The following is a 25,257-nucleotide window of genomic DNA, read 5'->3' as shown; positions in this document are numbered from 1 at the left end:
ATAAGGGCTAGAAGCCCGTTCAAAACTCTCTGATGTGTGGAAGCCTTCTGCTGTCTCAGGGTTGTGGTTTTTTTTTTTTTTTCCAGAACTCTAGCAGTGGGGCTGCAGGGTTCAATTATTTTATTTTGGTTACAAAGCCTCCAGAGTTCCCAGTGGCTAAATCGTGGTAGTAACTGTGTTCTACCTGTGTCTGTAACAAGCTAGAGAAGCTGAGAAGATAATTTTTATGTCTCTAATTCCCCACTGGTTGGTCTCTGCTGCATGCCTGGTGATTGCATACAGTCAAACATATAAAAGACACTTAGTGTTTCTCAGCATGCAGGGCAGCTGCAATCCAGCCCATGAGTTGCTTCAGCCACAGCCAGAAGGCATGCTGGAATACTGCCACACAAACAGTGCTCAGGGATATATCTGCCCTCTACCAAATCCTGCCATTTCTAAAATTGGGGCAACACAAACATTTTCTCATTGTGTTCTAGATTTATTTTTGCAAGTTCTGTTTAGCTAGAGGTTGCTCCCTGTTCTGCTTTAAAAAGAACCACTCTAAATAAGTCTGATAGAAACTCTATTTCAAATTATTTTCCCCAAGGAAAAAATTAAATTTCAGAAACTTTATAAATGAGCTTTAAGTTTTGAATATTTTTCTACACTTCTGTAGAACACATCTAATTGTCTAAGTCATTAAGTACATTTTCTAAGTAATTTCCTTTTCCCAGAAAGGGTTTTGATAATTAGTGATCATCTTTCTTCCACTGATTATGATTAGTTTGTGGATCTTATTTTACTGCATTCACCTACTTATTTCTGTGACCCCACGAATGTTTCAACATGTTTTATCCCATAAAACCTGTTTTGACCAAAGGACTCTCTTAAATGTAATTTGTAATATTAATTTCTGATAGTGTTCTTTGCAAAGAATCTTGACAGGGTGACAATTTGCATTTGTTAAGATAATGTTAGACATTTTAGCTGCCTGTTCTTCCCAGGTATAAGGATAAACAGTGCAATGCTGTGATAGTAATGTAATAGCTTACAGGAAGACATTTGGGGAAACAGAATGATTTTAAAGACCACTACAGCTGAAAGGGAGAAGAAGAAGAAATGAAAGTAATTGTCAAATTTGTTTCCTAATAGCCTTCTTTTAGGAGTACTAACACTTCCATCAAACACACTTCAATCTCCTTCGAACAGGCACAGACCCACAACAATGGCTTTGTCATCTAGAAGTTACAGACTCAGATGATTACCTTCCAAGGGGAGTTGTGCTATTCCTTTTCATGGATGAAAGTCATAAAATTTAAATCACAGAATTACTTTCAAATTTTTTGAGAACTTACAAATTTATTTCAGATAAAAAAAAAAAAAAAACTTTCAGTTTTTAAAGCCTTTCCCATTCCCTTTCTAAATCACCGTGAATTTCCGGAGGAAAAAAAATAAGCTCTATACAAACTTTTAGGACAGATATTAAAGCATAAAAAGTAGAGTTGCTGTACTATGTCTGACTAAATGGACATGAAGCCCAGCAATTTTTATCCAAAATTAATTGCCTCCATAACTGGATGCTTAGGAAAGATTAACAATACTTTTGATGTCTCTGTCCTCCGTCCGACAGAATCAAAGCAGTCTTGCTTCGATAGCAGTTTTGGATAGCATTTAAGCCTAGGCTTCTACCCAGAGATGAACTTGAACATCTCCAAGGATGGGAGTCCCTGTAGTTTTTCCAGTGCTGCACCCCTCTCCTAATGAAAAGATTTTTCCTAATGTCCAGACTAAATCCCAGAAACCACGGTTTAGTCCCCTTGTCCCTTGAACGTAGACTAGCACAACCAATTCTCATACACTCTCAGCAGGACACTCATGATTCTCTAGACTTCTGTTTCTTTTGTTTCATCTGTATCATATTCTTTGTCCAAAGTAATTTCTTTTATAAATGGAAGAATCCTGTCAGTGAAACTGCCCTTTCTTCAAAGCTAGTGCTAATGGCTCAAAAGATGGTTAGTCAAACCTTTAACACAGCTAAGTATGAGAAGGGATTGTTATAATGATTTACAATTAGAGTATAATCTTCGAGTGAAATTAAGCTTCCTGTTGTTGTACTGTTGACTTCCCCTCCACCCATGCCCGCAAAAAAGAATTCTCTTTAAGAACACAATATCAATAGTTTTCAAAGGCTATTCTCTTTGGAGGAAAACAGAAATATTTGTCAGATTAATACAGTCCTCGTGAATTTTCAGAAATGAAGACACTGTTTTCCTTAGAAATTTATTACCTTTTGTGGCTGTCATGTTGTATTGTTACTGATGAGAAAATCTGGGAGATTCACTGTTTCAGTTAAGCCATAAACAGCTATGGGGGTTACAAGACTCAAAATGAAATAAACACTTACGTGTCTTCCCAACATTATTCTTATCCTTGTTTTATGACTACAAAGTAGACCAGATTAATTAATTTGAATCATATTAAGAATATAGGTGAATTGCAAAAGCAGTATACAGAAACATCAATCTTTTCAGGTCTCATATTAAGTTAATTTTGCATATTAAAAGGATACTGTATCATTTCACCATGTAATAACATTAATAAAGTATCTAACAATATCTGTATGCATCAAACAGGCTTATTTTCCATAGACATTGTTCCTAGACATAAAAATGTCTAGGTGAAATCTGCATATTAGCCTTGCCAGCATATTAACTACTTTATTTTTTTTTTTTTAATCAAATAAGTACAGATAAGAGGCTGCTGCACTTCAGACTGCACAAAAATTGTTAATTCTTCTCTAATTAGGATTTATGCCAGAATTTCCCTTTTCCAGCTGGTCATGCCACACATGTTATTATACAGGTAATTGTGTTTTCACTGCCATGCACCCAACTCTGCCATCCATGCATAGCACAGTCAGAATATATACAGTAAGTCTGAGACTTCCCTAAATCTCATCACACACATTAGCTCTTCTATGTTCTTCAGCTGTCTCTGGGTATGTGACTGGAATAATGTTAATTTTGTCAATACAATTCGTTTTGCCTGCTTCTGACCACTTAATACCCTGGTTTGTATAAAGTTTTGTGGGTTGGTTCATTTATTTTCTTGGGATTGCCATTTCCTGCTTTTATGACTGTTTGAAACCCTTCATTGCTCTCATGCAATGCGACAGGTTTGTAAAATTTCTCTGTTCATGTCTTGTCCACAGAAAAGAACAAGAGAACACGTGACCTAGAAATCTGGCACCGTAGATCCAGTTGCCCAAGACAGAACCCACCTTATCCCAACATCTCCATGTTCAGTTAATTCAGTGCATCACTTAAACCCCCCGGCTATATTCTTGAGAGTTTCTGGAGCATGTAACAATTTACCTATAGTGAAGAAAATTTAAAGGATCTCAGGTAATAAAATCCAAACCATGGGAACACAAATTAAGCCAGCAAGATATGACAAGGATGCAAAGGCAAAAAGAGGTATCAGATAATGCGAGTAGGGCTCTGGGACATCTGGGTTTCACCAGCCTGCAGTGGTAAGACCACAAGCACAACAATTAAGTTTGTTTACTGGTTCTAAGTCAACTTGGTCAAAACAATGCCAGCATAGATATTTCTACACACAAACCATGGTTAAACTGCAAGCTGGATAATTGGACCACAGTTCGTCAAGAGCTGATCATAAATGCAAAATGTTAACTACAAAACAGCCTTGTAAAGTAACTTCTTTTCACAGCTACAGATCCTTGTAGTTTATATTGCCCCAACTGACAAATTAAGCAGCAAACGAGGAAAATTTATTGTGCATTATTTTCTAGCAATTCTCCCAGGCAGAACATTTTGAGCAGTATTATTCATATTGCCCCTCAGAAGCTTATTTTAACCAGTCTTTTGTAAATTTGTTGGATTCCTATGGCAAGGAACTCATAGCCTGCATAAAAATGTCTAGGTGAAATCTGCGTATTAGCCTTGCCGGCATATTAACTACTTTTTTTTTTTTTTTTTAATCAAATAAGTACAGATAAGAGGCTGCTGCAATTCAGACTGCACAAAGATTCCTTATCAAAACATTATAAAAATTATTAATTAATTATTTATCAGTTCCATGATGCATATAGAAGAAACAGGTTTATAGATTATAATTATATACTTTGGAGATTGCCATTAGCACTCAGTGCTGAAAAGTCCCTAACTTACATTTGCATACTATTTAGATGTTAAGGATTATTCAGACAAATAAAGATTTGGAAAAGAAAAAGAAGAATGACTTCCAGCCCGTGATCTCCAGAAGGCTTCTGAAATAATTTCCAGAAGCAAAATTTAAACAAGAAATAGATTTGAAATATTGAAAAGGACTATCAGTTAGGAAAATTATATTGCATTTTTCCCTGAAATAATCCAGGATTATTTTGGCCTTTGTATATAATCCCTTCCAAGTACTGCAAAGTATGTGATATTAACCTCCTGATATGGGGCAGAAGTCTGAGCAAATAGAAAGAAAAATTACCTCATTACAGTCAATAATAATGAAGGCTAAATCAGGGAGAGACAAATTCTGAGATTATGGACCTATCTTTACATTCTTGTATTTAAATTATTATTAATTCTACGCTTGTCTAAGCATAAAGAACTAGTGAAGAAAATAAATTCAGTGTCAATATTTCCTGCCCAAAGCTCATTCCCTTCTGCCAGATTTATTTAAACACTGAGTGGTTTTCCAGATATGCACAGAACACTATGAACCAACTTTTCTAAAACATTGTGCTTCCAATTTTCCCTATCACTCTAATTGGCTTAAATTTGGGTACATAGATGATCATCAAGGATGATAATATTTTTAAACAACAAGGAACTACACTGAGTTTCGGTGATTATTATGGGTCCTTTCTAACTTGAGATATTGTATGATTAATATTCAAAATCAAGAACTTGGTTTAATAATACCTTAGGATAACATTGTAAAGCACTTTTAAAACAGATCAGTAGTTACATCAAAACTATGAAGCCACTTATTCTAATACAGATTGTAGATGCCTAAAAATTCACAAGATTTTACTTAGTACTTGAAATTTTATCTTGTTTGGACAGAGCCAAATCAACTGCCGCTATATGGTCCAGTGGCATTAATTTATTTTCTATTTCCTAGCGAGTGAATTTACAACTTTCCTTCCATTAGGATGGACCACACGATAAAAGGATATGGCTTGTTGTCAGCACTGAGCAGCTGTCTAATCAATTTAACTTCAATTTGTTCCCACGAGGAAGTGTCTGCAAGCATGCATGTATCAGCAGGTACAGAGGTGCGCGGGCTGCTGCCAGAGGACTGAGCCAATAACGCAACTGAGAGAACACAGATGGCCAGCTTCCTTTCCCTGGCACTGAGGGAGATGGGAAGGGACCCCTTCAGTGGTTGCACTGAGCATAGCATGAGCACATTACCACAGGAGGGAACAGCAGCCTCACTGTATGCCACCATTTAAGCCAGATGTCATCCATTCTCCTCCCTTCCCACTGATCTGCACAACAGGCACAGTATGGCTCAGAGAATAACACTTCTTTGAGCCACACTGTGCCTGTCATGCAGATAACACTGAGATTAACACTTCTTCAAAATTATTGCAGTTTATTAATCTCCGAAGAAACATAACAACAGCACATGACCCTTTATGCTCCTTCCATTTATTCACTTGTGGTTACAGGACCTGAGGATTCTCCCTTCTCCAATTTTCCCAGTGTGGTTCTATTTTTTCAGTGCAATCAATTTACGCAGTTTCTTTCTATCCTCCTAGGACTACATAAAGAACTACTAACCAAAACCTTTTGATCTATTTCAGTTCTCAGTTTCTGTGATCCAGAATTCTTTAGCCACCTTTTCAGCATTCCAAAGGTTCTTATCTAAAATGTATCTAAAGAGAGAGATATTTAGTCTGTATAACTATAGTTTCTACAAAGAAACTCAGCAACTGCATCCTGTGTGCAAACTTGGAGCATTTACACAATGGACTGACAGCAAGGACCTTCAGTTTATTTTAACTGTGAGGTTTTGAGCTTTTCCCCCTTGTATTCCAAAAATTTCAAAACGTTCTTTTCATGAGAACTTTAGCTCAGATGTTCACATCTGTTAAGATCCAATTATTAAGGTTCTTTAGAAATTCCTCTGCCTGAATTAAGGTGCAAACGAGGCCATATGCCAGTGACAATAGTAAGGGTTTTATCTGATGAGAGGGAGAAAGAGAAAAGGAGAAAGAAATAGAAAATAGATGGGGGGGACAGAAAGAGAGTGAGGGAAAATATCACCACTCTGTGGATCCCAGTGATGTCCTGTTGATCCAGCTGGTCTTCTTGGTGGTGAAGGTCCCCGCAGAAAGCACAGAATCCGATGGGTTAATACACCCTTGAGCCAGGTAGCAATGTCCAGGCATGTCTTCGTGGGGAAGGGGGAGCATCTCTTGCAGCAGACTTGGGATCTGTTGCATCCGGTGGTGCAAAGCCTCTGGAGCACTTTGGAGGAGGTTATGAGTCCCCCTTGGCTGTCTCTCACATGAAAGTCCCTTGGATGTGCCCTGTGGGGCTGGGGGTTCCACAGCTGGGCCAGTTTGTGTAATGGAGGATGGGTGTTTATTGCCTCTCACCAGAACCTCCTCCTCCCCCCTCGGTTGGGAGGAATCTGTGTAAACTTGGCTTCTGTGAGCTGTGCTCTCCCCCCACCCCAAACTCACCCGGGGATAGTTGCAGCTGGTGGCTTTGGCCTTTTGTGGATGCAAACCTTTCCCTCAGCATGAGATGACTGACCAATGCGTTTCCCCCTATCTAATCAACAGTTTGACTTTCAGTTCAAAGTCCCACTCTTCAGGGAGGCTTCTTTGGTTGCAGCTTCTTTATCATGAGCAAAACCTTATATCAATGTTTGAGGCATGAACTATTTTCAGTCTCTGACACCATCCAGAAGCAAATGAATAGGTTAAGCCTTTGTAACTGTGGATTAGCCCATAGCCACGTTACTACAAAAGCAAGCTGCTCATATCAAGAATTGCCTCAACTCTTGATCTCCATTGACACAGCAGAAGGATGTTTGGCTGATGGAGATCTTCAGTAACTGCTGAGAAGGGGGATCTTCAATAACTGCTGAGAAGAGTCTTCTCTCCCACGTAAGAGAGACATATCCTTTTGCCTAAACATCCAATTCACAATATCTAAACCAAAAAGACAATTGTGAAGTAAAATGGATAGAAGGAATTGCATGGATATGCTTAAAATGTTATGCAGACAAAAAAGAAAACCCTAATCCATAAAAAAACCTTCAAAAACCCCTAAAAAAAAGTATAAATGTATCTTTCTGCTTATATAACTAGCAAATTTTCAGTAAGAAATTACTATAAAATCTGTATATCTGAAGTTCTATTTGTAACCTAGCTTCTATGGTTTGGCATGGATTTAGAAAAGCTGAAGAAAACTGAAAAAGAAGTAAATAATTATACAAATAAAAGTGGCTGTGACTTGAGAGAGTTTGAAGAAGCTGTATTTATGAGCATAAATATTAGACAGCTTTAATCAAAGAACATACCCACCCATGCTCTCTGTGACAGATGTCTTACCATTTCACAAAGATTGTTTTGGACACCAGTTTTATTTGTTTTGGCTAATGAACAACAAAAAAATTCTATATTAGAAAGTATTGCATCCTATAAATACTTCACAGGTGATTATGTAAGTAAACTGAATTATTCAGTGCCTCTGCAAATGGCAGGAATATTATCATAGTTATAGAAATAAACATTAATGCAATTCATATTAGTAAGAGTTCTGCAACAGTAGGAAGATAGTAAAAATTAAAATATTCAACAATTTAAATAGCACATTAATGCTATTAGGATTAATCTTGTAGTCATGCAGGGGCCAAGGATATTACAGAAACTTTTTCTTCCTTCCTATTTTCTGTGATTGTCTCAGTAAAAAAACACAGATAAGCTTCAAACTTCAAGGGATAGGAGAGACATAAGAACAGGTTGTAGAAAGAAGGTGTAAAAATTGTCAATTCCAAAGGGAACAATATATAAGGAGGTAACAATTTCCACGAATAAATCACACCTCAACTACTCTTCCACCTTACTTTCCTTTTCCATTGCCTTTCATTTCTTCATCCCTTTGCTGAAGTCAACATTGATGTGCTGGGGTGACCAGTTTTAGAGCTCTTGTCAACTTTTTAGACATTCAGAGATAAAAAGCAAAAATTCTGTGTCTGCTTTTTTCAAGAAAGGGTGGGAGGTACTTTATTTTCAATAAATAGCAGGAGCTCTTTAAATTTCAGGATTTCCTCCTGAAAATTACTGTTTTACTGACACAATCAGTAAGTTCAACTAAAAGCTGAAAAAAAACTAGCATACACAAATGTGTGTGTAAGTATAACCTTACCTTAAATAAAACAAGCATAAACACCAAATTTTTGAATTTCTTGGATTTAAAACTGCAGTTTTCAAGTGACAGGATATTACCTGCTCTTGTACATTGTGCTAGCATACAGGACAGTTGTGTCAATATTAATTTCTTTTGACACAACTATTAAAGCAGTGAATTGTGTGTATTGTTTGACTGTTTGCAACACAAAAATTCAAAGAAGTTACATTTGTCACAGGAAGTTCAGTAATTTTCAGTAAAATCTAAGAATTTTTTTCAACTTTGTCTAAGCCTAAAACAAATGAAACAGTATTAAATTGTATCCCATAGTGTGTATCATATAGTATGTGGATTGCTTTAATAAGATCCTGTTTAAAGTGCATATTAGAGTGTTATTTGTTGAACTATGTCTTAAGATAAAGGCTCTCCAAGGCAAACTTTGTGCATCAAACAGGAAATGCTAAGTTTCAGGGACTCACAGAAACCCTAGAGCCACTACAGAGAGGACTGCATGAACCAGGCTCTGAAGGTCTGTCAAAGCAAGTTCAAATCTTTTTCATCACTGAACACTAATCTTGCAAACTCTCCTGACCAGTTCCTAGATATAGGAATTTTCTTCTGTGAAAGCTGTAATTGATTTAATAAATGAAAATTTTTCATACTTAAACTTTTTGCATCACCATGTAATCAACAGGTCTCATCGTAAAAACACCTGTAGTGTTTTAGTATGGCTTCACAAGTATTTGTTGAACAGCATACTGGATTCAACAGGAAGGATGCCCCAGGAGCTCTGGGATTTAGAGATTGAGATTAAAGAAACATGTCACTTTTATTCTGGTATTTACCTACAAAGCCCATTTGAATTTGTTTGGAAGATAAAGGAATCTCGAAATATCCCTCCGAACCATTAGCTATTATTTTTTCTACAAAATGTGCAAAACCAAAATAGCCTGTGTACCTGTGTGTTAAACAACTATTCTCCTGTTGTACACCCAAAAAGAAACATCACTGCAATCCCCCATTTCTAAATCTTAAGACACAAATCCCAGAAAGGCTGAATGAAGGTGCTTTAGGAAGTAGTTCCAAATAGGGAGGAAACAGAGCTGGAATGAACATTTCAGTCTGGGTGGGAGAGGTTTAAAAACTGAATAAAAATTGCAGTTGCTGTACCTGTCCCTTGCACTGTCACGAGCCTGCCCAGCCTCTGACTTCAAATCTTGCAAAGTTTGAGAGAATTTTACCAGAACTGTGAACAGGATACCAAATTTAGCAATATTCACAGAACTGAAAGCCTGGCTTTTAACAATACAGCCTTAGCATTTTAAAGCGATTATTCCCTTAGTTGCAATTTTTTTTTTTTTTTTTTTTTTTTTTTTTTTTTTTTTTAGTTATAACTGAATATTGATACAGAAAATTTCTTTTATGAGAAAACTGTGACCTGTATAGAAATGAGGGAGAGCAACAGAACAGCAAGAAGTCCAGGAGAAAAGACCAAAAACAGTACCAAAACCTTTCATTAAGGAAACAGTAGCTTAATCCTGGTTTGAAGTGGTTGAAATTAATTCAGGGATTGATAAAAAGACTCTATTACAAAAACTTCAAATGCTACCAAAACCAGCTTGTTTCCATTCTGAATGTCTCTTTTTATTTGTAAAGACTGGCATTACAATTGAAAAGGACTCAAAATGGAGTAATGTACACATCATTGGTGTTTCATGATGCAACTGATGGAGTCCCTGAATGGATATTGCTTCAGCTTTGCTTTTAAAAAATAATTTAACAAGAAAATCTTCAACTCCACTATCAATCACAGATGGCAGAAATGGAAGAATGAAAAAAGAAACCAAAATTACTGTCAAATTCATAACATATACATTGTTGGTTGATGACACTTGTTCCAGATGTACCATAAAGCCCACAACACTTTATTACTATGGATATAATTATTGTGAATGTTTTTTCATGTTGATCAACTTGTTTCTGAATGTTGTTTTTTGATTGTTTTAAACTTGCATAATAAACATGCAATGAAACATTTCTTGTTAAAGTGTTTTTTGCAGCTGTCTTGTATTCATACAAAGATTTCATAAAGTAGCAGTGTTGTATCAGAGCATTACCAAAATAAGAGCAAAAGCTAAAGAGGAAGGTAAATGTGAAATAAACTCGATGAGAATAACCTAATCTTGTCCTGAGACACTCCAGTCTTATTAAAAAGATGTGCACAATCAAATCCCTTCCTCCCAAACCCACCAAAACCACAAAATAAATATTAAATTGGAAGGGAAGACATAAAGAAAAAAAAAAAATTATGTCATCATGCACTCATCTTCTGCATAGCTCAACCCACATATAGTAAGGCACTATTTCCCCACAACTTAGTGTCCACAACAATCTTTTACAGTGCTCTGTGAACTACATATAGTTCCTTCCAGGATGATGAAATAAACAGACCGAATGAGTGTTGCTACCATGTCACCCCATGTGTGATCTTTTAGGCAAGGGCATCATCTGGCAGTTTCAAAAATAAGCTGTCTCAAGTCTCTACTTGTGTGTGCATGTTATGTATAGGGACATCTTTTGTCTGTGCAAGTGGTTGGTTTGGTTCCAAAGTTGTTGTAATTTTTCATTGTTCTTTACTCCAGTGTTCTCAAAGCAAATACACAAGAAAATAAAAGTGCAGTTGGGTCATTAAAAACAGAGCTTTGGTGCTCCAAAATGCACACAGCTTTGGGGATTTAAGAAATCTTTTAGACATTCCCAAAAGAGTTGGGAAATACATGGACATTTTTGTCCAGAAATCCTCATCTCTGCTTAGTTGAGCTGGTCTTCATATTGTTTTCGGAAGCAATCACCAGCAGGGAAAAATTCCCAGCACCGTTCTTGATACATTTTCCATACATACGATTCCTGAAAGAAATACAGTTTAAATTATTTAACTTGATTTAATGAGAAAGCATCAATCATTACTTTTTTACCTCATTTATTTATATATCACTTCACTTTTTTTGATTCTGTGCATGTCAGGTTGTTGAACATCAATCTACAAAAACATGTAAATGATTTTGATTAGTTTAGATAGCTTTTAGGTTGTTGTCACCCAGTCAAAAAGCACTACAGAAATGCACAGAAGAGAAGCAGGTCATTTAGTTCTTTTTGCACATTGAGGAGTGCTGTAAAGCTCAATTAAAGCTAGTCACAAGACAACTACCAGGGAAAGCAGAATATTTTGACTTAATTTCTGCATCAGTAATTTCAAAACATGTCTACAAACAATACATAAACCAAAATGACCTTTATAGTCAGTATTTTCTGAGTCAGTGGCATTTGGTATTTTTTCCTTTCTGATTATTTGTTCGGGTAGGGTTCTGTCTCTAGACAGTCCAGAGAGTTGTAAAGAATATGTCAGTGTATTTCTATTTTAATCACACCACTTAAACGTGGTTTTTATTATGCAAATTTCATGGTAGAAAGGGCACGTGTTACACCAGTTCCAGAATCATAGCATCATTTAGGTTGGAAAAGACCTTTTAGATCATTGAATCCAACCATAAACTAACTACTGCCAAGTCCACCACTAAAGGAAGTTCCTTGAAGTTATGAAGTACTCTCAATTTTCAAACTATCACCTAACAGTATCAAAACTGATTAGTTAGTAGAAATCTGTCTTCAGTGAATACAGTTGGACTATAGGTCTGCCAATAAAAGGGAAAGTGCAAATAAAAAAGGCTTTTAAAAATCTCAGTTAGTATGAAATTCTCAAATGACAAATGGATGTTCAAAAACAGCAAAGGAAACATATAAAACCTCATACTGAACAAGGCTGAGATTTATGCAAAGAAGATGATTACAGCACACATGTTAAGGTTCAGAAAGAGTAAGCTACATAGATTTATAGCAAATCATCCCTCTGACCCAATTCTGTGGGGCTATATATGTGATGCTATTCAGTTCTTCTGGGTTTTGATCAGCAACACAGGAACATAAGGAAGTTGAAGGGTGCACCAGGAGTTTGAAAGAACAGAGAAGAACAAAGAAGAAACCTCCAGAGAAAAGTTCACATAGTTTTCATTTTAAATATATGCACAAGTTCTTTCATATGGACTTATTCAGGAATGTAGACACAGAAGATTATATAGAGATGATAATAATAAAAGACAATGACTATTAAGAAAAGAATCAAAAGGGAGAAATGGTGCTGCTTCCACAGAATGCTTAAATGTTGCTTCTCATTATTTTCATTTATAGTATGTATTTGTATTTCGTGGAAGTAACAATTTAAAAATAGCAGGTCAGATACCAAAAAAGGAACAGAAGGTGCTACAGAATTGATACTCAACCTAACATTAAGCAACCAGAGTCTTAAGAATTGCCTAGAAGAATGAGAATTAAGTTCCATACCATACAGGGAAATATCCATTAGAAAAATCTTAGTTTTTTGAAGCCTGGATTATTTTTATTTTAGAATTAGCTGACATTAATAGAGTTATTCAACCTACCTGTCCTGTATGCTCTGTTTCATCTTTGTTAATAAGATACATCAGAAAAAACCTACAAGCAAAGAAACAGCTATTATGAATAGAGTGTTTGGAAACATTAGGCAACCCACAGGGAGATGGGTGTTTTTCAGTGTGTACGGTGATAATGCTGTTCATGGACTTACAAGTTCCAGAGTTATATTTATTATAATATTTTGAGACAGATTAAACACTTTCCTGACACTGCTGACATTCATTGTTCAATGAGTAGTATGCGAAAATGCATGAGATCCAGTTCAACTTACTGTAGGTAGCAACTCAGTTTAAATGAAGATTTTCTAAACTGTCTAATCCGAAAATTACAACAGACATTTTCTTGCCCATGAAAACCCACTTGGAAGCAGACAGAAAACGGTCATTGGAAATTTCTTTTTTTCCTCTTCCCACACTGAATAAGAAATGCTGAAGTTATCTAAGAGATTTCTGTTGAAATTACAGGTTTGGGATATTTTAGTAGAGTATCATGATCATGAGCAACATGAGCAGAAAAGAACTTTTAATTTAAAAAAAAAAACATTAGTCTTGAGGGCTTGAGATAGCTGACATTCACTGGGTGATAATTTCAAAATTTCACTCATAAGAGACATTCTTTCCAAACATATGTAAAAGCATAAAATATGATCATGAACAAAAGGAAGAAAACCCAGTTCCTCAGGTTAAGGCACTTAGGAGCAAGTATGCTATAGTATGCTATTTGTTCAGTATTCAGTAAGTGGAAACAAAATCCCATATGATAGTGCTTTCAATGTATTTTGTTTGCACAACCTGTTTTTCAGGTGGAAGTTTTTTATAGGCATGTTTGACTTTGCTGTCTCATTGTTTTTGTGCACATACAGTGCCAGTTAAAAAACAAAAAGATACAATCCATCCCCTGCTTCCTACTGACAGCACTAGCATAAAATACACCCTGGCACTGGATTTTCCTATGTGAGAGGAACAGTGAGAGAGAGAGTATGATACAGTGGTTGTAGACCTGATAATTCTCTTTATTTCCAGATGTAAAAAGACTGAGTTTAGTGGTCGCTGGTTCTCTGCTTGGATTTTTCCAAAGGTGGACCTGATGCCCTAGGTTGATCCCTTTCGTCTCTAGCTCCTCATTACAGCTCGCCTACCTCCCTTTGTCCCCGGTTCTCTTAGTCAGCCTCAACACCCCACACAAATTATTTTGTCCAATGTAAGTTTTTTTGCCTTACTCCTCTTCGTTCTCTCTTTCCATCAGTCTCCAGGCCAGGTAATACTGCTCCTCTGCACCTTACATACCTCATTCAATTGTACAATTTATGTGGCCTCTGCAGCCATGTATCAAGTTCGTTTCCATCTACAAGTTCACACAAACTTCTTGTGCCACAACCAAGTTGGAAAGCAGGATATGGAATTTGTTAGTTCCTTGCTGCCACTGCCACAGAATTATACATTCAGAAAGCGTAAGTGCACATCAAAGCCGAACAGTACTGACTATTACTTATGCAAGAGAGTTAATCGAGTACCTGCGGAGGCTGCAAGGATCATGAGTTAGTGAGGAGTGCATTTTTACTGTACTCACAAATAATTGGCCAAGTTGTGCTCCTGCAGTGTGTGTGTTTCAAAGCCATGAGGCACTGTATCAAAGTAGTCATTTCCTATCCCACAGATAAAGCACTTTGTCTAAAAGAAAGAATACAGAGCACTTCAACACTACATATTACACTTGCCTTGCTTTCAGAAAAGGCTAAAAAAAGGTAACAATTTTCTTGAAAATGGCAATGCATCACATAGAATATGCACTGAACAAAAAGGCTTTTCTTTTAACGATTCATACTGGATTCCTCAGCAAAATCATTTGCATAGAAGCTCAGCTACCATCAGAATAGCTTCTTACTGTTTAAAAAAATAAATCTTTTCCAGCTCTAAGTGAACAGGTATCATGTGACAGAATGGCATACAATGGTCACAGATGACTTTTAATGTTAAGCAGCACTTACTGTAACACATGGCAATATTTAGCTCAGTCCTTGTCCAGCTGTAACTGAATATGCTCCAAGTTCACATTACAAAGCACAGCTAGTTTACAGCACTTTCCTGACTTCTTACATTTACACTTCAATGACAGAATAGAAAACCACAAAGTACAAGATACTTTCACACATATATTAACCAAAGAAAATTACATCTGAGATGAAATATAACATGACAGTGTTAACACCCTGTGTTAGAAACCTCTAGTAGTTTGAAGATCCAAAAGACTTAACTAGCCACAGACATGCAATTCATTATAATTCACATTGTATGATATCAGACCACATACAGGACTGTATTTTCCTCTTAGTTGTAAAAACTATCCACTAGCTAAATCGTATTTTGATTGAAAACACATATTCATGAAATCTGAAAATAGGCATGGTTCAGCAACTGAATGTTCTTACCTCCATGTCTTCCTTAACTTGCTCTTGCTGATCTCTTAACTCACCAAAAGCATCAATAATTAAACCTAGGGTTTAAATTAAAATGATAGTTAATGTTCAAGAACAGAATTGTGAGAAAGAATATTTGGAAATCCAGGGATAACAGAACTCTGATAAAGAATATTAAATGAGAATCTTATGCAGAAATAACAGAAGCCAATATGTATTCCAAAGACAAGAAAACCGTAAAGAAAAATGAGCAAGCCAAAGAAATACCAGTCACATGGCTGGCAGTACCATTTTGAATTACAAAATGGGACAAACAGACTTCTGTTTTATTCCTAGTGCTCTAATCTTGATTTAGTACATTACAATATATGTGGGTTTACAGTGATTAGGGCCCTACTATAGAAAAAATATTACTTTACATTTAACAGAGTTCAGATATTTGTTACATGGCAGATGCAGAGAGGCCCAGAGCTCCGTGCACCCTCTCAAGATGGCTGTCATGTAGTGCAAGGTTCCACTATTGGAGCTCCACAAAAGTAAGGGATCATTTCAGGGAGACACAGAAAGAATAAGAAAAAGAATCACAGGCTTTATGGCTCGGATTATAAACTGCATATAACCTTCCCTTCACTTGCTCCAATACAAATAAGGACTAACTCCACAATGACTATCAACATTCCCATAAGCAAAGCTTGACAATTAAGGACTTATTCTTCAGCCACTCACAAAATGAAGAAAGAAACAGTATGAGATATGCCACTTCGGAGTATAAAAAATTTCCCACCCTCCCCAAGCCCTTTAAAAAAACCTGTTGCTTGAGTAAGAAACAATTTACCACAAGCTCAAAGCTGCCTTTTGAATCTCCTTGTCGTGAGTAAGGAAGAACCCTTACTGCTGTAAAATTATCCTAAGTTAGCTGTTAGCTGACAGAAAGGTATCAGTATTTATGACAGCAAGTGCACCCAGCAGAACTATTTATCAATTTTTCCAAAATTGAGAATATACTTCTGTTAACTTGTTCAAACTTCAATAAAAAATTACCTTTTGGGAATTCTTGACAAGATTTTAAAGGTACAGTGTGAAAACTGATAGGGGTTTAAGTACTTTAGGTAATAACAATAAACATAATTTATATAAACATAATTAAAAAAAAAACCCTGACATGCTAAAATAAGGTATCCACTACCCAGATTACAACAGTGAGAAACACTATCAGTCAAATAGTTTCACTGAAATTTCAAAGCTAACTAATGGCAGCTAACTTTCCACTCATTAACCAGGCTATACTAAAGCTCTTTCATATCACGCACCTTTCTTTACTCTTAGACATTGTTCAAATAAGCAGGAATCACACAAACCAGCAATTTTTATGTAAGAAAAGATTTAACCTCTTAAAGCTATGGTCCTCTTTTCACACCACTATTACCAATCTGAAGATTTGCCGGATAGTCAATCTAGAATATTAGATGTTGGCAGGGAGAATACTGACATCAGTACTGATTTTGTCCATGAAAGCTCATGTAGGATGGGTTACACTGGAGGACGATTTTAAGTTGTGACACAAGATTTCTATAGGAGGCTTTTAGAAAGGGCAATGACGAGACAGAAGCTGCAGTGACACCAGTATTCTTAGAGCAAAAACAAATTTGTTTCTATTGATCCAGTTAGAGCCTGTTGATTTTACAGAGACTCAGAAGAGCAGTGTATGGATGAAAGTCAGCTGGGTGTGATTTTCTGTATAAATCTGTCCTTCATGATCTGCCCTGCTGTTCTGTCTGAATCTTAGGTTGGTGATTACCACCGCACTAAGATCTTTGTACTGCTAAATAATGCTTTCAGTCCCACTGTGGGTTACAGACCTTGGATAATTGCAAGCAGGATGACAATCACAAAGAAGAAGAAAGTGATGTCAAAGATAATCCGATAGATTTCATATTCATCTCCTGCTGGATCTTCTATTTCATCACCAATGCCTCCACCTGCACGTACCCCAACGTACATATGAAACATGTAGCACTAGAAAAGACAAAACAAAGGGATACAGAGGTTTTTTGCAGCTAAAAGCAGAAGCACCCACGGTTACAAATTCAGTAATTGGTAGAACTGGTCTATGGTCTAGGAACTATGCCATGTCAGGCCATCTTTTTCTCTCCTTTGAGTTTATGCATATTTCTGGGCGGGGGGGAAATGCAGCTGTGCAGCTGAAGCTGCAGTATTTCATGTGCTGTCATTATGCAGCAGTTCGGTAAGATCAAATGTTCAACTACCAGAAGCTCAGCAGCACCCCATGATTCATGTAAAATCATTTCAGCAGTGTAAATAGGAAATATCATCACCACCATAGCCATCTCCTTTTACAATTTCCTAGCTCAAAAGTTAATGATTTTCCCCATTTTTAATGTTTCAAATTCAAATTTAAAAACAAACAACCCTCCTCCCCCAACCCAAAATAAAACAAAAAAAACCACAACCAAGCAAAAAATGTTTGTGAATGCTTGTGCAGAGAACAGGCTCATGATTGAAAATGTCTGAGGATAATACTGTGAAACTATGATATGAAAAGTGGTATAATAGGTCTGTCAGTATAGTTGCCTGACAATCCAAAATTTCCAGTTTTATCGTGCTATAATTTAATAGAAAATTATGGTATCAGTCTCTGGAGGTCTAGAGCAGGGGATTGTCTTTTTTCTTTAAGAAGCTTTGCAAACTACAGGTCAAGAGTTCTCACCCTCTATCAGAAAACAGAGATGGCAATAACTAACTCCTAAAACATAACCATACAAAAAATCCATTCTTCTATTTCTATGCCACACTATCCCAAAAATCCCTTCTTTACGACATTGATATAGTACCATACAATGCTGAATGACCCTTGTCTGAAAAATCTAACAATTCCTAGAGACAGTTTATATTCCAAGGTTGAAAGATAATAATTACCCTAATGAGTGAATGTAGTGTTACTTATCTAAAAAGTTTAAATTGTTTTATTTTTTAAAAAATTGTGTATTCTCTTTATTCACTTTTTTTCTTAATCCCATTTCAAGTCAGTGTTTTTACAAAAGACAACCCTGATTTTACAGCATTCCACATGTTACTCTGACTCATTCCCATATAATATTATAGCCTTGTGGTATGTGTGCTTTCAGAGAATTACAGAGGAGGTCAGGTCAGAGGGACTTCATGAGGGTTCTGCTCCAAGCAGGGTCCCCTATAACCTCAGAAAAAAATGTTTCGGGCATTGTCCCAGTCAGTTCCTTACAACCTCCTATGGATGGAGACTCTCTCTCAGAGACAACCTCTCTGAGCAACCTGTTCCATTGTTTGGCTCTCCTCAGTCAGAACACATTTTTCCACTTTATGTCCACAGTCTCCTGACATGAATTTGCTGTTAAGAGCTTGGATTTGTCTTCCAATAATCTTTCTGCAGACACTGGGAGCTCCTCTTACACACCCCCTACCCTGAGACTTTCTCTTCTGTAGACTGAACAAGCCCAATTCCCTCCATCTCTCTTCCCATAGCAAGTGCTCCAACACCTGACAATTTAACAGCCCTTCACTGATTCTAGTTCCAGTTTATCTGGTTTCGTTGTGCCAAATGTCCCAAACCAGACCAAAATATAGACATACTACTCTGCTTTCACAGTTCATCTATTTATTTGGTTTTTAAATGTCGTCTACTCCGTGGAAGAGATTCATGCTGCACAGAATACTGAAATACATTTAGAGTGTTGTACATGATTGCTTTTGGAGAGATATTAAGGGAAATGCATGTTAAAAATTCTTTGTGGTTTAAGATCTACCTACCACCCAAAATTCCAAAGCCTGGCACTGTCTTAGTAAGCTCAACATAATTTACAGTGGTTCTGGACAAAGTGGCTACAAAACTGCCTATTAAAGATAACTATGGCAATTCATGCTAAGAGAAACAGATTGATTTCTAAGCTTAAACAAGCATTTAAGTATTTGCATTACTTCTGAAAATCGTTGCCTATAACTGACCCTCCTCCTGAATGACCTGTCGAATTTCAAGATTCAGAAGCGCTGTCCTTTAGCCAGCTCAGCTTCACAGCTTGTACTTGTTTTGCATTTTTTGAACAACTCTAGCAAAGTATAGTACCACATTTCTTCTATTCCTTTATAGATCTGTTTGTTTAGCATACACAAGATCTATCTAGTTCTTGAGGATGTTCATCATATTTGTCCCTTTGCTTTCAATTGCAGTCTTTCCTGCTTGCTGGCTAATGATACAACTGTATGAATATAAATTACAAGAAGGCCAGGACAAAACCACAATAGCTTGGGAAAAAAACCCAGAAAGCAAAGACTTACTGTTAGCATATCATCACATTTCATGTCTGGCATATCACCATCTTCACTCTTGTTGTAGAACTTGCGGAAAAAATTGAACGCCACTACTGTATACAAGTACACCACTACTGCCAGTAATCCCACTGTTAGGACAAGCTGGAAGACAAAATTACAGAATGCATGCAACACCACTATGGAATTGTGATTTACCTTTTCTTTCAAAAAAAAAAAATTTAAAAAGAAGGGAAGTAACAATAAACTGTATGTACTAGCAGCAGGAAAACTTTAACTTTTTCTCTGTATGTACTTTTGTAATACAGAGTAATATATCTGCATATTCTCACACGAAGATTGTGCATTTCATTTTATTTTGAACAAAGACTGTGTTTCAGAAACATAATTACGAAGAAAAATCTTATGGATAGATACACAATGAAACAATCCATTAGAATCATATACAATCCCCAAAATCAGATAAAAATATCTGAAAATTCATTACCTAACAGTAATATTACTATCACCTATTATATAATTAATTGCAATACAGTATATTTACTAATTTAATAGTGAAGAAACTTTTTTACATGTATGAAATCACATATAAAAAACCCTGTTCCTAGTATTTTAATATCTCAGAAAAGTAGCAACAAGTATTCCACTGCTCGACTGCAGCATTATTCAGATTTTGCTCTGAGCTTAATGGAAAGCAGCTGGAAGGGAGCTTCAGTATCCTGTAAATTGATATTTCACTTGTGTAGCGCCCAGATCTAAAAAGTTCCTTATAAATAATGTTCCCTTAATTCATAGGCAATTTGCTAGACCTTCAGGACTATTTTTAGAAGGAAGAATACTTATATTATCATAATTATTATGCAGCTGTCCTGCTGGAAGATTTTCTGAGAAGACCAAGGATGGCTTTTTTACAATTTAAAATTGTTTACAAAATTCTTTTGAAATGGGAAGGCCGTGATCCTTGAGGAACACTGAGTCTCAGGTTACATTGAATGTCATTTCTACAAAAGGTCTCAGTAGACAAAAAGCCTTAGTTACTTTTTTCTAAGTTAAACCAGAAATGCAATTTCAGATTCTCATCATCCAAGAGCTGAGTTTCTTAAACAGTCCTCTAACAGGATGACTGAGACTCAAGCAGCCCTTTCTTCAGATGAATCTTGAAGAAAGTTTAAATGGCAACTTTATGAAGCAGTTACTCATAACAGTTAGAGACTGTCATAATCCTAGTCGCTTTTGCTTTTGCATATAAATCCCATTGTCTAGTTTCCTCACCAAGGCAAGTTCTAGAGTTCATGATGAAAGAACAGTTCTGTTGTCAATCTGCAGAGCATCCGAATCAAGAAATGAAGTGATCTTTCCTGTGTACTCCATAAGTAAAAAACTTGAAAAGAGATGAGAGTTGATACCTGTTTGCCATTGTGGGTAACTGATGACAGGATAGTTCGTAATGTCTTGAATCCCATTGCAATGTCAAGGAGATGAGCAGCAAAGAAAAAATTGTTGTAATGGCCGAGGACTGACATGGTCATGTACCATGCTAGGTAAAGGAAAGACTAACAGGAAAAAACAAGTATATTCAAAATAAAACTCATGGCTTTCATCTTTAACAATTCAAGACAATACGGAAAGGTAGATATTTCTCAAATATGCTTTTCTTTAAATAGAAAACAGTTCTTTTTAGAGAATTTTCTAGATATTTTTGAGAATTTTATCTTTGAGCAAAAATATTAAATCCTCAAATAAAGTCCACAAGACATGGGCAAAATCAAGAAATTCAAAATTTATATTGTAAAAACTAATTTTGAAATTCTTAAACCCTTATTTGTAAATGTCTCTACTGTAAAATAAGTTTTCTGATTTAAATTGCTTTTTTGTTAATTTCTAAATAATTACATTAAAATATTAATGCCCAAAGTTAGTTAATGACAATTATAGGACTCTACAAGCAACAAAAGAAATTTTATAATTAATTTGAGCTACTAAAACTCCTATTTGAACATATAAGTATTATTTAAGTAACCACAAATATTTATTTCATCTGTTCCTCTATCAATTTATTTTTATTGAACTTAAAGACAAGTACATATTTATAAGAGAAATTACACTCCATTCCATAAAAAAAATACTAGTCCCAAACAAACACTGTTTACAGATCATGCTTTCTCTAGACCTGGAGACTTACTGTTTCCACTTTTCCTGAGTACCTTCAGAATACACTTTCATTCTCCATCTGTCCTAGTTCCAAAATAATTTTTTCCCCAACCATTTTTCTTACCAGTAAAATAAGTGGTTAGGGAAGCAATAATCCTAAGACTTAAAAATCATATGATGACTGACTTCTTAAACTGCATTTTAACACTCATGTTTATCTCTCTTTGGTTTTTTGCTTTTTCAAATTATTAAAATAATTTCTTATTATCAGTTTCAGTGATACAAATGTAGCAATTCCAGGTACATTAACTACATTGATCTGAATGTGCTCCAAGAATATTCAAGTGTTCATAAAATTTATGAAAAATATGAGAAATGGCAATTAGCATTTATATTGTCAATTTTCTAATTCTACAGTGCTGTGCTTGCCTCTAATAATGCATATCAGAAAGGGGGCAGGAACTGACTGAGGTTCTATAGACTATTACCAATGCAACTGCGAAAATATTTTGACAATGTCTCTTTAAGCTTTCAAGATTTTCTTCATGTAGTAAAATAAATGTAATCCAGAGTATTTCACACCTCTCATTGAAGCACTTTGCATTAACAACTGTGTACTTCATTTTAGAGCATGAAAATATATATATATGTGTATGTATGTATATACTGAGAAACTTACATTATCAGTGAAAACGACTCCTAATTTCCACATCTGATACTTAACATCAATGGAATTTAACCTGTAAAAATAAAAAAATAAATTGAATTTTTAAGCAAAATACAACTGAAAAACATGAAACACAATCTGTAGGAAGTGTATTGTCACATAAGAGGAGTCAACAGCTGATCTATTCCTGCAAAAGCTGAAATACATCAGAACCTTGTTCTAAATCACACTTTTACTCTGGAATGAATCTGTCAAAAAAAAAAAAAAAGGCGAAAATCAAATTCATAAATACTGTTTTGAATTCATCAGACCTAATGCTGATTGATTTCTACAATGTTATCATGCACACAAATGAAATAAACTGTCTTTAAAATCCATGGAGAAAAAAAAATATTTTGTTTTTAATACAACCCACCTAAGTATAAAGCAGCTGTGAAAAAAGGTCACTGAATTTGCACCCTAAGATGCCAATTTTTTACCTTGGTTATTATAGCATACCTTGAGTGACACAATTGGATGGCACTAAAGACAGACAAATTTAGATCAGATGATTTTCAGAGCTCGTTCAGAAAATTGACCCATTTTTGTAAGGACGTAAGAAAAATCATTAATGAAAGTATGATAATTCTTACCAGTTAATGTGTTTTGATACAGGTACTTAGGAAAATCTTCTATTAATGTTACTTTTTGTAAAAGAGAAAGTATCCCATCAGAAAAAAACAATCTTTATTAATTGTCAACTAGGTACGGAAATACCATTTTTATTGCACTGTGTCAAAATTTTGTGCTAGGCACTGAACAATACCAACAGATGATATTTCATAGACAACGGTGCCACTTGACCATTACAAAAAAGAAAGCATTGAACCAAAACAAAACAATGAGTTATTGGGTGTCTGTAAGCTTTCTGGTTTGGGTGTCTTGGAGACAGAGCACAGAATAGATTATTATTTTGAAGTATCCTACACAAAGCCTCTGCAAGGATCCACTAGGCTTAAGATTCCCAAGTAAATAATCAAAGAAGGAGGTATTTTACATTAGCATCCACAAGGGGAAAGGTTTGAAATTGAGGTTCCTACATGTGCATCATTCCTTTCAATGGAACAGGCTGGGAATTTGGACATTAACAGGGACTGTGCCTGCCTCACAACCACAACGGCTGAAGCCCTTACCCACCTGCAGATACACACTTCTACTTAGACAAACAGGCACATCATCACTTTGTAAATCCTGTAGTGTCACCATAGCAAGTACAAATCTTGAGAATTCAGGTGTAAAAACTACTGCAAATAAAATTCCTTACTTTTTCAGTAGCCATTATGGGCAAGAGACTGACACTTGAGGAAAAAGCCTGCTAGTTCTCCAGGAACAGTCCTGTTCTCCGAGATACTACATTACCAAAAATGGGTTACGCACAAGAGAATCTTTTGGAAACCTGGATTGTTTCTCATAAGGCCTTTTAAATGCTCTCACATTCTGAGGCCAACTGCACTCATTGTCTGTACCTTTCACATTTATGATATAGTTTAACTTCTCACCAACCTGTAAAAATTTCAGATCTTCCAGAAGAAAATTATTTACATTTTTTCTATTCTTGAAAGTGAAAGAATTCTCTACCATGTGAGCATTTGACAGAAGCCCTGCTTATTTTCCAAATTAGCCTTATGTCACTGCTTGCTGCAGATGCTTGAGCCTTATCTGCCTCTTCTATTGACTCCAACTAAACTAATGATCACAGAAAAAATAGCAGTTAGAAAGGCAAAGGTACAGGGAAGTAATACTAATGATGGCACCTCTGAAAATTAACTTTCACGTTTGTTCATATTATTCTCTCAAATATACTACATCCATGATGCATCTGGTTTAACACCCAAAAGAAGAAACTAATTCAATGGAAAAACAGCACCACTGCCCCAGTCTCAGTGTGCAAAATTTAGCTATCTTTACTCTCTAATCTACAGTAGAGCTCCAGCTGCATCATCCTTCTTAGTTGGATATTATTTAAATAATCCTGCAACATATTTAAATAATCATTTAAATACTAAAATATTTATACATATAAAGAAATACACTTTATACAAGACTGCACCCATGAGCTGCATGGCTCTTCAAGAGCCAGTACAATGCAAATTCTTTTAATGCAGTATATCACTGGGACAGGCAGAAGATTTTGAAAAAGCATGGTCACCTGCAAGTAGAGTGCTTTAAGTCCTTCGCAAAAAGACAGATGCAAATTCCAGGCTATTTTTCCAAAGGAAAGGGAGAGAAAAAGTAGGAGTAGGGGTCAAGGAGACCTGTTCACTTGTATTAGGAATGAAAATGCTACACGCTGCACTTCACTTCTGTGTTGTGAGAAACACAGAGATCCGGTCTGGCCTCAGCCTGAGCCACCTCCTCCTGGCACAGGGAGGAACAGCAGCACCAGAGCTGCAACCTGTACCAGGTCACACCATTTTCTATTTTCTTCCCAAAGTACTGAAATAAGGGTTCAACTCCAATGCTTTTCCCACCTCTCCCTTCACTGCATTGTAAATATATTCCAAATTCTGAATCTGCAATATGTGTAAGTTTTAGTAGCTTCATTAATATTCATTTTTGAAAATGTTAAAAAGTGGATAAATGTACCTTCCTGAAGTGACTGGTTCTGTAAATTTTTATTATTGTTTTTTATTTTCCCACAACATATTAATCTGTTATGAGTATGAAATGATTCCTTCAAGGAGAACAGGAAAGATGGATGAGGTCATAAATTTTTTTTTAACTGTATATAACATGGAGAAGATATTAGAGATGTTAAAAATAACCAGGCATCCTTCAGACAT

General features: G+C 35.9%; 1 protein-coding gene across 1 annotated transcript in view; it reads right to left on the bottom strand.

Annotated features, from left to right (window-relative positions):
- Positions 1-11,183: 11,183 nt before the first annotated feature.
- Positions 11,184-25,257, bottom strand: part of RYR2 (ryanodine receptor 2) — a gene marked incomplete at both ends in the record, with an annotated part of 390,473 nt that continues 376,399 nt past the window's right edge. Inside the window, 8 exons of the mRNA XM_082276741.1 lie at positions 11,184-11,279; positions 12,869-12,920; positions 14,451-14,551; positions 15,310-15,374; positions 17,157-17,313; positions 19,627-19,761; positions 21,024-21,170; positions 22,448-22,508. Of these exons, the coding sequence (XP_082132867.1) occupies positions 11,184-11,279; positions 12,869-12,920; positions 14,451-14,551; positions 15,310-15,374; positions 17,157-17,313; positions 19,627-19,761; positions 21,024-21,170; positions 22,448-22,508 (814 nt within the window). The remainder of the gene's footprint in view (positions 11,280-12,868; positions 12,921-14,450; positions 14,552-15,309; positions 15,375-17,156; positions 17,314-19,626; positions 19,762-21,023; positions 21,171-22,447; positions 22,509-25,257) is intronic.

Source organism: Coloeus monedula (genome assembly GCF_965178545.1).
Source record: "Coloeus monedula genome assembly, chromosome: 2".
Taxonomy (NCBI): domain Eukaryota; kingdom Metazoa; phylum Chordata; class Aves; order Passeriformes; family Corvidae; genus Coloeus; species Coloeus monedula.
This window is presented reverse-complemented; position numbering and strand designations above follow the sequence as displayed.